The 15102-nt window shown below is 35.8% G+C and overlaps 1 protein-coding gene across 1 annotated transcript in view; it reads right to left on the minus strand.

Moving 5' to 3' along the window:
* SP4 (Sp4 transcription factor) overlaps positions 1 to 15102 on the minus strand; it is a 70038-nt gene that overhangs the window by 7092 nt on the left and 47844 nt on the right. Inside the window, exon 5 of the mRNA XM_054564428.1 lies at positions 13628 to 13827. Within this exon, the coding sequence (XP_054420403.1) occupies positions 13628 to 13827 (200 nt within the window). The remainder of the gene's footprint in view (positions 1 to 13627; positions 13828 to 15102) is intronic.

Raw genomic sequence — 15102 nt, forward strand, 5'->3', positions numbered from 1 at the left:
TGGCTGGCATGACACAGTAGAATGAGCATCAGCCTATGAACTGAAAGATCGCTGGTTTGATTCCCAGTCGGGGGTGTGCAAGAGGCAACCAGTCAATGTTTCTCTCACACATTCATGTTTCTCTCCCTTCCTCCCTTCTCTCTAAAAAATAAATAATCTTAAAAATATACAGTGGAATCTTTTAGAATAATTTGAGTAGAAAATTCATATTTAGAGACATTAGATGACTTCCTAACATGATATTCCTTTTTAAAAATATATTTTATTTATTTTTAGAGAGAGGGGAAGGGAGGGAGAAAGAGAGAGAAACATCAATGTAAGAGAGAAACACTGATTGGCCGTCTCTCACCTCACATGATATTCTTAACCGTAATTTCTCTCAGGAAACATGTGCTTAGATTTCCAAATGGAATTGTAAATTTGAGGGGTGAATGAAATTAATCAGATTTTTAAGCTTTATTTATTGGAAGTTAACCATCAAGAGCCAATTATAGCTGTCATACTTCTGCCTATAATCTGGTTTTTAAAATGTTACCCTCAAACCTAAACTTAATACAATGTCCTAAAACCTAGACACAGTATCATTTAATCTGCAAAGAACCTGTTTCCAAATAAGGTCATATTCACAGACAACAGGGATTAGGACTGAACATATCTTTCTGGGAGACAAAATTTAACCCACTGCATGGAAACTTTTTAATGTCTGGAATGTATAATAGCCAAGTAAAAAAACACATTCTTTACTCAGTAAGTAACTTTCACCAAATGTCCGTATGTAGAATATATACAATTTCTCAGTAAAAATAACCAGACTTTTATATATAACTCACAGAAATCATTTTTAATTTTTTTCTAGGAAACCCAGTTATTCAAACTGAGAAACCTGATGTCCCTGGGTCCCTCCAACCCTCCCCCCGACCCCATGCTCTCAACCCATCAGTCTCTAAAGGATGCTCTTAACTACCCAGCCTAGTATATCTACACAAATCTTTTCATAAGTATACTCAATTCTCTATCATCATCTGTGGATAAAAGCAAATTAAAAGGGGAAGGGATCATATTCTGAGGGAGTTATGTGGCTTAAATTCTCTTGAAGTAAGGCCTAGGACTAGGATAAGCCTGAGTGGAAGTTACAAGGGAAGTAAAATTTAAAAAGGTATAGGGTAATTATTAAACTACTGAGAAAGTTGACAAAAAGAGTAAGATTGATAAGACTGTTCTGAGAGGCTGGCTGAGATGTAAGACCATGAATTTATAGGAAGATCAATGTCTACAATGATTGAGTACTTTTTCATTTCCTTCTTCAGCAATTATCCAGTCAAATGGAGAAGCCCTTTGGCTATTTCCTTATAAGTGCTTAAAAATAAAGGTATCTTATCTACTCTCATAGTTTTAACTATCATCTATAAATGGATGATCATATCAAGATCCAGACTCCTTAATTCTATTGTGAATTTCACTTCTCCTTGATGTGCCACAGGCAGTACCATTCAACATGTCACAAACAGAACTTATCAACTCTTTTTCTACTCCTATAATTCTTCAGATATAAAGAGGGAAAATACCCCAAAACCATGAAAGAGGTAATGTCAATAAAGATGTTGACCTCTAAAAATTCACTCTTCTGAAAAGAATCAGAAAACTGAACAAAAACTATCAAAATCAAACCTTTCTGACTCTGGAAATTAAACAAGGTTTGCATTAATTAAGGGATTTTTTTTTTAAAGAAAAATGGCTCAATCTTGACAAGAACAGAAAGCTCTGTGGTGTTTTAATTTGTTTAACTCCACTTTCTACTTCCCAGAAGCCTGGGAACCACCAGAGGGAGAAGAGAGCTGGAGCTCTTTAAAATTCTCATTTCCAAAGAATTACCGTTATTTGATTTATCTAGAAGTTCTTTGAAAGGTCCCATGTAGAAGACTTGTATTTAATGTGACTTGGAGGTAGCCCCATATGAAAAGCCTTCTTCCGCGGCGGCGAAGGGCGTGTTTTTCTAAACCAAATATAGGCAAGTGTTTTAACTTTATGGATTACAGAGGCAATGAATAATATTTAGGGCAATGAACCAAACAGGAAGGCTAAAAGGGAAAGCTGAAAAATAAGATTATCTATAGGGGTTTTTAAGTTTCTAGAGTACTCCTTGGCATCTAGAAGTTTACATGAATGCTTAGGGCTGTGCACCTGCTCAGTAAAGGTCCAAGAAGGTCAGGCTTTCATCTGCATAAGGCTTGGCATAAGCAGGAAGTGAAGGCTGAAGAAGAGCTGTGAACTGGCTGAGTGTTGAATGGTGCCCTAACATTCACAGGGAGCCCCTTGGCAAAGAAGGTTTTTCTTGATCTCAGGTATGTATGTATGTATGTATGCATGTATGTATATATATTTTAAAGATTTTATTTATTTGATTTTAGAGAGGGCAAGGGAGGGAGAAAGAGAGGGAGAGAAATATCAGTGTGTGAGAGATACATTGATTAGTTGCCTCTCGCGCACCCCCAACTGGGAACCTGGCCCACAACCCAGGCCTGTGTCCCGACTGGGAATTGAACCAGCGATCTTTCAGTTCACAGCCTGGCACTCAATCCACTGAGCCACAAGAGCCAGGGCAGGTCTCAGGTATTTAAAGAAAGACTATCTGAAGAAATGATAGTGAAAACTTCTCAAATTTAATGAAAAATATTACCTTATACATCCAAGAAACTCAATAAACTCCAAGTAGGTTAAATGCAGAGAGATTCATAACGAGATACATAATTAAAAAAAAATGTTTAAAGTAAAAAACAAAGAGAGAATCTAAAAAGCAAAAAGAGAGAAGTGACTCATTACCTACAAGGGATCATGGATTAAGAATAACTGTTGATTTTTCATCAGAGATCATGAAGGCCAGAAAACAGTGGGATGATATAGTCAAAGAGATCAAAGAAAAAAACCTGTCAACTAAAAATTCTATCAAAACTGAAGAAATTAAGATATTCCGAGATTAATAAAATAAAAATTTGCCAGTAGCAGACCTCCATCCATAAGAAATACAAAAGAGAATCCTTTAGGCTGAAATAAAAAGGCACCAGAAAGTAACAACCTAAATCCACAGAAGAAATAAAGGATATCAGGTAAGGTAACTATATAGTTAAATATAAGACAGTATAAATGCATTTTTGATTTGTAACTCATTTGGTCTCCTATCTGGTTTAAAACACAACTGCATAAAGCAATAATTATAAACCTGTGTTGATGGGTACACATGTACAAAGATATAACTGGTGAAAGTAACAGCAGATGGGGAGGCAGAGCTGTATAAAAGTTTTTGCTTACTACTGAAATACAGTTGGTATTAATCCAAACTAGACTGTTATAAAATGTAAATTATAACCCCCAAGGCAGGCTACCACTTAGAAAATAACTAAAGAATATATATGTATGGTAGAATAAATAATGGAATTAAAATAACACATAAGAGAATTTATTTAACCCAAAATGACAATAATGAAGACAAACAGAAACAAAAAAGATAGAATACATAGAGAAGACAAATATCAGAATGTAATTGCATTAAATATGAATGTATTACACTCTCCAATTAAAAGGCAAAAAGTTGACAGAATGGATTTAAAAACATAATCCGAACAGATATCTGAGAGAGGCTCACCTTAAACTCAAAGATACAAATAACCTAAAAGTAAAAGAACAGAAAACATATATACCATGTAAACAGGGAGCTGAAAGGGCTATACTAATATCAGACCAATAAGATAAAAATTGTTGTTAGAAACAAAGGACACTTATATGATAGAAGAGACAGTCCATCCAGGAGATATAATTATGAGCATATATGCACCTAACAGCAGAGCCCCAAACTACAAGAAGCAAAACTGAAAGAAATGAAGGGAAACAAGATGGTTCTCTAATATGTTTATCCTTCTCCTATATTTATTTCTCCTATAGCCTTCTCCTATATATATATATATATATCTCCTATATATATATCCTTCTCCTATAGTTACTACCAGTAGTAACTACTCTGGGTCTCTTCTCTGGGTGTCATTAAAACTCCTGTAGAGATTAAGTTTTCCTTTTAGGGGTAAATCATCCCATTTAGGTTCAGACTAAAAGTTATATCATGCCTTCTTTGGGCATTAGTTCCAATACTAATTCACTTTTAAGACTTTGTTTTGCTGTTTGGTTCTGCTCAGCACATGCTGGGAATTAGGTGGTGCTTTATAATCCAGTTCTTAAGGCCTTGGCTATGGTTCTTTGGGTCTGTTCTGGGCATGTGTAGCTCTTATTTAATTACACATGTGAAATTAGGGATCTTCTACAAATCTCTCCAAAATTTCCCTCATGCTTTCCATCCCCAAGTGTCCCGTTTCCTGGTTTCTCTGGCCAGACAACCAAAATTCCTAAGGCCCTTTGTACCACCATGTATTGCCTTCAGAAAGAAAAACAGTGGTGATTCCCCTCACACTTGCTGTAAAAGAAGGGCCCAAGTTTCCTTGTTCCCCTGGCCAGAGACATGGGTATTTTCTCAGATTTTTAGGTGCCTATGCTGCCACTGCCTCAGTGCAACTTACAGAGTTGACCTTAGATCACAGGGGCCCCCTCTCCTAGTTCTCTGGTTAGATATACATGCTTTCTTCTAGAGTGTTTGCTGCCTACACCTGCTAGTCAGTGCCCACAGATCAAAGCTGGTAGACCAAGTGGGGGGGAAGCCTGTGAAACTCACTTGTGTTACATACTATTACACAAATTTTGACTGTATCAAACTTCTGCAAACTAAAATAAAGATTATCAAGGAAAAGAATATATTCTAGAAGAGAGCCAATCTGTTTTCCATAGAACTCTGTAGAAGTCTGGGATTCAAAATGGTGAGAGGAAGACACGAAGCATAAAATAGTAAATTAAAGTCTGTACATGGAACATTAACCCTACTATCAAGAAACTGGGGCAAAATATTGAAAGATATGTATTTAAAAAAATGTGGCCCCATATTATATTATTGTATTTTGTAATTAAGTATCTTCCAGTATTACACACAGTGTCCCTACCCAGCTGCCTAGAATAAAAGCCACCAGTTCATAAAGTTCTCATAATCCTTCACTTAAACATATTTGTTAATCATCATCATTATCAACTTGAGCAAAAGCCAAGGATCACTGAATAATTCAGAACAACCTACAACATCAGAAAAAACAAGATGTGGACTAAAAATATTCTCCTAGAGAGACATAAGTATTAAAAATTTTCTACTTGGAAAACGCAGAGACTTTCGGCAAGCCCCCGCAATCCACACGAGTATAGTATGCAATAAAAAGCAAGATGGAAACTAAAAAAAAATAATTCAATAGAAATATTTGAAGATAAAGTTCAAGGAATCTCATAGAAAATAAAAGAAAAAAAGGACACAAAGGAGGAAGCTGTAAGAAATTTACAAAAAAGAAAATCAAGATACAGAGTCTGGCATATACCTAATAAAAATCCAAAAAGAATAAAAAAAAGGGGATAATGACATGTAGTGGGAATGCATGAGGGAGAACCCAGAGTTGAAGAGTCCAACCAGTTTGCACAATACATGGAAACCAAAGAATAATATATAATTATGAAATTAATAGAACATCAAAGAATTTTAAAAGAAAGTTCTTACAGTTTTGTATGGGGGCACATCAAAAGGACAGAGATGATCTAAAACAACTTCCATCGGCCAAAGATGGAATGACTTGAGCAAGAAAATAATGGTAATACTGGATTATGATTCCCAAAATAAAAAGAACAATCATGAGTCCATGGTTATATAAATGACTGAATAAATAATTGGGGAAGAAAGTATAAACCTTCCCTACACAGAATTACAACAAAAAATTATACAATGAGGGAAAAGAAAATGACCTTTAAAAACACCATGGGAATAATTACTGCAGGCAAGATAAAATGAGAAATGCTAAAATTAGTATTTTCTTTAAAGAGAAACAGGATATTTGTGTAAACTCAAAGAATCTCCTTTAAAATATTTACTAGTTATTGTGGTTGTTTTCATATAATGCCACATATTTTCTCATACTCCTCCCTCTGGAAGGTGGAGCTTAATTCACCTCTCCTTGAATGGAGATTGGACTTAAGTGACTTGCTCCTTTTAAACAGAGGATGGAAAGAATAAAATAACTTCACAGAGGAGATGTCTGGTATATACTATCTTAACCAATTCATCAAGGTTAATATCACCAATAAGACACTGACATCATGTACTCTCTAAAATGACATGATGAGAAGGGCAGTAATATCTGTGATATTCTTACCAACAGCAGTTCATAAGTTTAATGTAATCATGATAAAATATTGGACAAAACCAAATTGAGGGATAGTCTACGAAACAGCTAACCTTCAAATGTGTCAAGGTAAGAAAAGCCAAGGAAAGAATAAGGCAATTTCACAAACTGCAGAAGACTAAAGAGCCATGACAGATAAATGAAATGTGGTATTCTGGACTGAATCCTGGAACAGAAAAAGTGTATTTGTGGGTAAGTCTGTAACTTAATTAATAAGACTATTATAGCAACATTAACCTTTTGTAATTTATTATAGTTATAAAAGAGGTTAATTTTAGAAGAAGGTAGGTGAAGGGAACTCTTTAGAACTCTTACAAAAGTATAAAATATCAAAATAAAAAGTTATAAAAAGAACTTAAAAGTTGAAGGGGAAAATCAGGTCACCTACAAAAACACAAGAAAAACACAAGAACAACAGACCTATTAGTACAACGTGCAAGAAGACAATAGGGCAGTACCATTAATATTTTCAGTGAATATAATTTTCAGCCTAGAACTGTGTAAAAGCCAAACCATCAACTTAAGTGGAGATGCAAAATAAAGACATTTTAAAACAAACTTACTTCTCTGTGCATTTTTAAAATTTACTTATTTATTTATTTTTAGAGAGAAGGAAAGGGAGGGAGAGAAAGATCGATGTGCAAGAGAAACATCAACTGGTTGCCTCCTGCATGTCCTCAGATGGGGATGTGGCTGCAATCCAAGCTTGTGCCCCAACCAGGAATTGAACTGGTTACCTTTCTCCCTTCTGGTTTGCAGGACAACACCCAACCCACTGAGCCTGAGCCACACCAGTCAGGGTTCCCCTATGCTTTTTTATAGAGAGCATTTCAGAATATTTCCCAGCAACCAAGGAAGTAAACTGAGGAAAATGATCGAGATCTTGAGAACACTGGATGCAAACTAACAGAACAGGAAAGAAAAGTCTCAGGTTTACAGATGTGCAGCTGCCCTAGACAGGATTCAGTCAGTATCGAAAGCTGGAGACCTCCAGGAATGAGGAGAAGGTGGATGTAGTTCTTGAAAAGTAGAAGTAACCAAAATGTTAAAATGACAATGAAAGGGAAAAAAGGAATTATGAACTTCATAAAACACACACACAAGAGAGAATATGTAATCACAGTATATTACTTAGTCATAATGTAATTATTTACTAATTTTCAGCATTAAGAATTTAGTAATAAAAAAGGAGACACTGCTTATTGAAAAGAATGTAAGTGAAAAGAATGTAAGCGCTTGAACATCAAGTGAAAGAAGACAGTAAAAGTTTAGGTGAGAAGTTAAGATGTGAAAGAGATAGGAAATGAACAGACATGGTAATAGAGTATCACAGAGCAGTGAATCAAGAGACAATGCTGGGTCTGCTCACAATTAAAAGAGAAAAAGTGAATGTCATCAGATGGTGCAAAGTGCAGAGAATTCTTAACTCTCGGTGTGAGAGGTCAAGAGACAGTGTCTAATATTGATAAATCAATAAATAACACTATAAGCACATTATTTAAATATATGGCAGCCATCATAGGAAGAATAAAAATGTAAAAGCAGTTAAAAGATTAAATAATTTTCTCTGGGGAGCAGAACAGAGGTGGGACAAAGAATCACGGTAAGCTCTTCCATATGATTTGAATTTTAAATACCACATGCATGCATCACTGGGAAATATTTTAAAATTTTGCAAAAAATAAAAAAATTTATTAGTTTCAGCAGTGAATAAAAATAACTAATTCATAGTAAGGTACTGAGTTTCTGCTTAGAGCAGTGGCTGGGCATGAAATAAAACATGGTTCTTGCCATGAATGGCCAACGCTTTAAATTTAACATATTAAATGCTTAATTGATATTTATTTATCTCAAAAGATATTGTTTAATATTGTTTTCAACAGTTTTAATACTCAGAATAAAAGTTATTAAATCTTCGAAGGTAAAATATAGTAATATTCCGCTTAATGTTTTTCAGAATAACATTTAATTAAACAATTTTGAATATAGTGTATTAAAGTGTTTGAAACAAGCTTAAAGTATTCAATTCTGAATTATTTAAGCTAGTAGAAAATGTTAATGGTATGAATCATTAAAAAACAGAGATACTTCCAAATGATTAAACTTTGGTTTTAAAGTATATGCATAGATAACTCCTTGGATAAATCTGTTCTGTGTATTTGTATGAGTGTGAGTGTGTGATAGATAAAGACTCTAGAAACTCAGTGTATTTCAAACAAAATTATAAATCACAATGTGAGGTTCCAAATAAAAGCAAGCAGCAATTTTTCTTGGTTTCCCTAATCTCTCCCACTGATAAGCCAGATTGGAAATACTGTATCTTGTCATATTTTTCTAAAACAGGAATCAACATTGTTATGGAGCTAATTTTAATTTACATCATATTTGTCAATATGAGTGGTGAGGTGGCCTTCGAAGCCCCAATCCAGTAACATGCAGAAATGTTTAAAACTTTTTAAAAAATCAAAATTCTCAGTTTTAGAAAAATGCTTATTAAGGGATTGACCAATATACTAAGACTCATCTGTGTTACTAACTACGTTCTTATCAAACTAAGTAACCTTTTATAGACACTTTTAATAGATTTAACAACCATTTTTTCTTCTCTGAGACTATTTTGTAATCTGTAAAATGAAGCTAACTTATATCTTACAGTGTTGCCGCTAAAATCAAAGGAGATAATACATTTGAAAGATCTGATACGTGGTAGCTGATGCATGTTCCTTGATACAAGTTAAACTCAAAAATCTATCTAAATTATTAATTCATTCAATAATTAAATATCAAGACCCAAATCTCGTGTACCAGACCTGTTCTAAATAGAGAGGGTTAGTGTTTTATAAAAAACAAATTGCCCTACCAGATATCAAAACTTAACTAAGCCACTGGTAATTAAAACGATGTAATATTGGTGTAGAAACTGGTAAATAGACAAAAGCTTCAAAACAGACCCCAGAAATTGAGCCACTCTTAAAGGGGACATTAATACATGAAACAAGCCTCACTGCAAATCAGTGAAGAATGTGAGCTATTCAAGAAATGTCTTCACTCCCAGACTCTTTCTATGAGGCCAGCATCACCCTAATCCCAAAACCAGATAAAGACCCTACAAAGAAAGAAAACTACAGGCCAATTTCGCTGATGAACATAGATGCTAAAATCCTCAACAAAATATTGGCAAACCGCATCCAGCAATACATTCAAAAGATTATCCATCACGATCAAGTGGGATTCATCCCAGGGATGCAGGGATGGTTCAATATACGCAAATCAGTAAACGTGATACACCACATAAATCAAAGAAAAGACAAAAAGCACATGATCATATCGATAGATGCAGAAAAAGCATTTGACAAGGTACAGCACCCATTTATGATCAAAACACTCAGCAAAATGGGAATAAATGGGGCATTCCTCAACGTAATAAAGGCCATATATGAAAAACCTACAGCCAATATCATACTCAACGGGCAAAAACTGAAAGCTTTCCCACTAAGATCGGGAACACGACAAGGATGTCCGCTCTCACCGCTTCTTTTCAACATCGTATTGGAAGTCCTAGCCACAGCGGTCAGACAAGAGAAAGAGATAAAAGGCATCCAAATAGGAAAGGAGGAAGTAAAACTATCATTGTTTGCAGATGACATGATAGTGTACATAGAGAACCCTGTAGACTCTACCAAAAAACTCCTCGACCTAATAAGTGAATTTGGCAAAACAGCAGGATACAAAGTCAACATTCAGAAATCAAAGGCGTTTCTGTACACCAGCAATGCAATAGAAGAAGAAGAAATCAGGAAAAATATACCATTCGATATAGCACGAAAAAAGATAAAGTACCTAGGGATAAATTTAACCAAAGACACAAAAGACCTTTATGCAGAAAACTATGCAACATTGAAAAAAGAAATTAAGGAAGACACAAATAAATGGAAGCATATACCGTGCTCATGGATTGGAAGAATTAATATCCTCAAAATGTCCATACTACCCAAAGCAATTTATAGATTCAACGCAATCCCTATGAAGATACCAAAGACGTATTTCACAGAAATAGAACAGACATTTCAAAAATTTATATGGAACTATAAACGACCCTGAATAGCTGCAGCAATTTTGAGAAAGAAAAACAAAGTAGGAGGGATCACAATACCGGACATCAAACTGTACTACAAAGCTACTATACTCAAAACAATCTGGTACTGGCACAAGAACAGATCCATAGACCAGTGGAACAGAATAGAAAGACCAGAAATAAGCCCAGGTCTATATGGGCATCTAATATTTGACAAAGGAGGCAGAAGCATAAAATGGAGCAATAATAGCCTCTTCAACAAATGGTGTTGGGAGAGCTGGACGGCTACATGCAAAAAATTGAAATTGGATCATCAGCTGACACCATACACAAAAATAAACTCAAGATGGATAAAAGACTTAAATATAAGTCGCAACCCCATAAAAGTCCTAGAGGAGAACACTGGCAGGAAACTCTCAGATATCCCATGCAGCAATTTTTTCACTGCTATGTCTCCTAAAGCAAGGGACTTAAAGGAAAGAATAAACAAGTGGGACCTCATAAAAATAAGAAGCTTCTGCACGGCGAAAGAAAACATCAGCAAATGAAAAGGGAGCCAACTGTATGGGAAAATATATTTGCTAAGGATACATCAGATAGAGGCTTGATCTCCAAGATACATAAAGAACTCACTCGACTCCACTCCAAGACGACAAACGATCCAATCAAAAAATGGGCAAAGGACCTGGGCAGATGCTTTTCCAAGGAAGAGATACAGAGAGCCCAGAGATATTTGAAAGGATGCTCAGCATCACTAGCCATCAGAGAAATGCAGATCAAAACCACCATGAGGTACCAACTCACACCGGTCAGAATGGCCATCATAAACAGATCAACAAACAACAGGTGCTGGCGAGGCTGTGGAGAAAAGGGAACCCCAGTACACTGTTGGTGGGAATGCAGACTGGTGCAGCCACTGTGGAAAGCAGTGTGGAATTGCCTCAAAAAGCTGAAAATGGAACTGCCTTTTGATCCAGTGATTCCCCTGCTGGGACTATACCCTAAGAATACCAAAACGCCAATACAAAAGAACCTATGCACCCCAATGTTCACAGCAGCGCAATTTACAATAGCCAAGTATTGGAAGCAACCTAAATGCCCATCAGTAGATGACTGGGTCAAAAAGTTATGGTACATATACACAATGGAATACTACGCAGCAGAAAGAAAAAAAGAACTACTAAACTTCACGACAGCATGGATGGAACTGGAGAGCATTATGCTAAGTGAAATAAGCCAGGGAGTGAAAGACAAATACCATATGATCTCACCTATAAGTGGAACCTAACCAACAATACAAAGATGCAAGGAAAATAAGACCAGCAACATTGAAAGGAAAAGAAATCAACAAAGACAAGAGGGAAGGAGGGAGGGAGGGCGGGGAAAAGGAAGTGAAGGGGAAAGTCAAGGAACATATTATCAAGGACTCATGGACAGAACCAAAGGGGAAGAGCTGAGGGAGGGAAGGAGAGAGGGGGCAAGGGAAAGTGGTGGGGGGTAGGCAGAGACAAATGTATTTCAAAAAATAAATTAAAAAAAAAAAAAAGAAATGTCTTCACAGGGAAGAAAAATAAAAGATACCCCCATTTCATTCCATCATCAAAAAGATTCTAGACTGATACACGACCAAACTTAAAAAAAAAAAAAATCACCTTAAGGCCATTAGAAAAAAATGTTTTTCAAAACTTTTTGTTCTTGGGATAGGAGAAAATTTATTTTTTTTAAAAAAACAAGTTTTATTTATATATTCTTTTTTTTGAAGATTTTCTTTATTTATTTTTAGAGAGAGGGGAAGGGAGGAAGAAAGAGAGGTAGAGAAACACCAATGTGCTATTGCCTCTCACGCTCCCCCGACTGGGGACTCTAGCCTGCAACCCAGCCATGTGCCCTACATTGGGAATTGAACCAGCAACCATTTGGTTCATAGGCTGGCGCTCAATCCCCTGAGCCACAGCAGCCAGAGCTACTTATATATTCTTATATTTGACTAACTAAGAAATAAAACGTCCATATGACAAAAGATAGCACATATCTTTTTGATAAAAGACTAGCAATATATGGAGAAATTGCAATATATAAATCAGTTAGAAAAAGGAAACAACCAAAAAGAAAAATGAGCAAATAATCAACAGAAAAAGAAATGTAAATGACCAATAATGTATGAAAAGATGCTAATCTCAATATAAGAAAAAACTGCTAATTTAAAAACTGAGAAATCACCTGAAAGTGACACACACTTTCAAAGCATGACCCTACTGAATACAGGTAAGCAAAGTGGAAACAGACAGCAAAGTGGAAACTCCAAGCACTGCTAGTAAAGTAGAGATGACAGTCACCTAAGAGACTTCAGCAGTTATCAACCACATACTTCTCTATGATCAAATATTTCTACTTCTTATACCTCTTCACAGTATATACACAGCAGCAAAGTCTGTGACAGCAAAAAACTAGCAATAGTTGAAACAGCATGGGAAATGGATTAATACAGTGTAGTAGTCTTGTGACAGATACTGTACAGCAGTTAAAAGAAATACACACATGTAATACATACATATATTATGCACATATATATGAACTTGGATAGGTCTCAAAACAGTGAAATTATGATACTGTAATATATCACTTATGTGAAATTTCATAGTACACACAAAATAATATTTAACATATATATCCATGAACAATATACATAACGGTGTTATCACTATACTAAAACTTATATTTTAATTTCATGGCAGCTTCTGTCCTTGAGAGGTAGGAGGACAAAGATGATGTCAACTTTATATATAATTTGTTTTATTAAAAAAATAGTAACACTGACAGATGTCAATTCTGAGTGGGTTAGGTGGATATTTGGTCTATTATTCTGGATCCTTTAGTCAATTTTCTGGATTTAAAAAAAAAAACAAAAACTAATAAAAATCACCAATAATCTTAATTCAACTCTGTTTTCACCTTACTTAAACGCCAAAAACAATAATAAGAAAATAATATATTGGAATTCATCTAAGAATGTAAAATAAGCAAATGAAATAAATTCCAGGTTATGTAATTATGGTGACCTAGCTTACAAAAAGAATAAAATATGGGGCAAAGAATTTTGCTCTTAAACATCTTCCATATAATTGTTAAAATGAAGTCTCTTTAATTTCCATATTTCTAGTCTGACAGCTAATTATCACAAATATTTTCATCTAAGCACTGAAAAAATAAGTAGTAAGTTTAAGTCCAAAAATAAACTAACCTGTATGGGTTCTTCTGTGTCTCTGAAGCTCATCACTCCTTGTGAATCTTTTGCCACAAAACATCCAGTTGCATACAAAAGGTCTTTCTCCAGTATGCCAGCGAAGGTGTGCTCGTAGGTGAGATGTTTTGCCATAAACTTTTCCGCATCCTTCAATATGACAAATATGCTGTTTCTTTTTTCCAGGTTCATTACTGCCTCTAACAAAAACAAAAACCAAACATTAATTACACTCTCAAACACCAAGCATATAATTATGGAAAAGAAAAAAGATAATTAAACGATGCTTTTCTGAATAATGGGTTTTTTAAATCATTATGCTGTAACTGTAGTTAAAAATCAAAAAAATTTCAATTAGGAAAAAAAGAACAAACCCAGAATTGTGTACTAAACTGAAAAATGCTATGAAAACATGTTAATTTCAGAGAGTTTGAACTTCATGTTTATTTCTTAGCAGGCTCTTCCCTGGAGGGGGGGGAATCTCTTTTTCAAGACACTTGAATATTCTTCTCTAAAACAGCAAATGATGGTATTCCCCATTTAAAAGTATAAGGTTCAGAGTTTCAATTCCAGCAGAATAGTGTGATGAGCTCCATGGACCTAGTCTCCAGTGAAACCGGGTGAAATTACAAAAAAGTAAACAAAATAAATAGCATTAACAGTCTCTGGAATTGGTTCTAGGAATATATGGCAAATAAAGAAATATTCATTTATAAAAAGCAAAATTTTTGATGCGAACAGTGGGAGAATGTAGTTATTTGAACCAAGACACTCCCTCCTCTCTCTTCCCTTCCACCGTCCCTGATTTAGAAACACTACAGACTGGTGCAGCCAAGGACAGGACCCTCTCCTCCTACCTTCTAGTTGAGGGTTATTCTCCTTACAAGGGGCATTCTACTCCCAGTTACCTGTTGCTGAGGCTAAATTCCAGCTGAGTGTGGCTGACAGGAAGGGAACTCCCTTTTCCCACCCAATCCCAACTCCTAAGACACAGACTCTGCCTTGGTTTGGCAAGAGGAGAACACGGGAGTCCAGATCAACCCTGACCTGGCTCATTGGTAGTATGTAAATCAGAGGTCCCAAGCCAGGAGAGGCGAGCCAAGAAAATCCAAGGCTACTGATGCCCCGCAGCCCACAAGCACTCAGCTCCTGCAGGGGTGTCCAACCCGTGGCCCATGGGCCACATGCGGTCCAGGATGGCTATGAATGTGGCCCAACACAAAATTGTACATTTACTTAAAACTTTATGAGGTGTTTTTGTGTGTGTGTGATTACGCGGCACAATGTATTTAATGTGTGGCCCAAGACAACTCTTCTTCCAGTGTGGCCTAGAGACACCAAAAGGTTGGACATCCCTGTGAGCAAGTATACCCTAGAGAGAAAGGTGCCACTCACCGTCTCAATCCCTCAGTTCAAGAGCTCTGACACACACATTTAGGCCAGAGGGAGAGCAAAAAGGAAAACTCCCAATCTTT

The sequence above is a fragment of the Pteronotus mesoamericanus genome, unplaced genomic scaffold (genome assembly GCF_021234165.1).
Source record: "Pteronotus mesoamericanus isolate MK-2021 breed Mesoamerican mustached bat unplaced genomic scaffold, CSHL_Meso_final scaffold_85, whole genome shotgun sequence".
Classification (NCBI taxonomy): domain Eukaryota; kingdom Metazoa; phylum Chordata; class Mammalia; order Chiroptera; family Mormoopidae; genus Pteronotus; species Pteronotus mesoamericanus.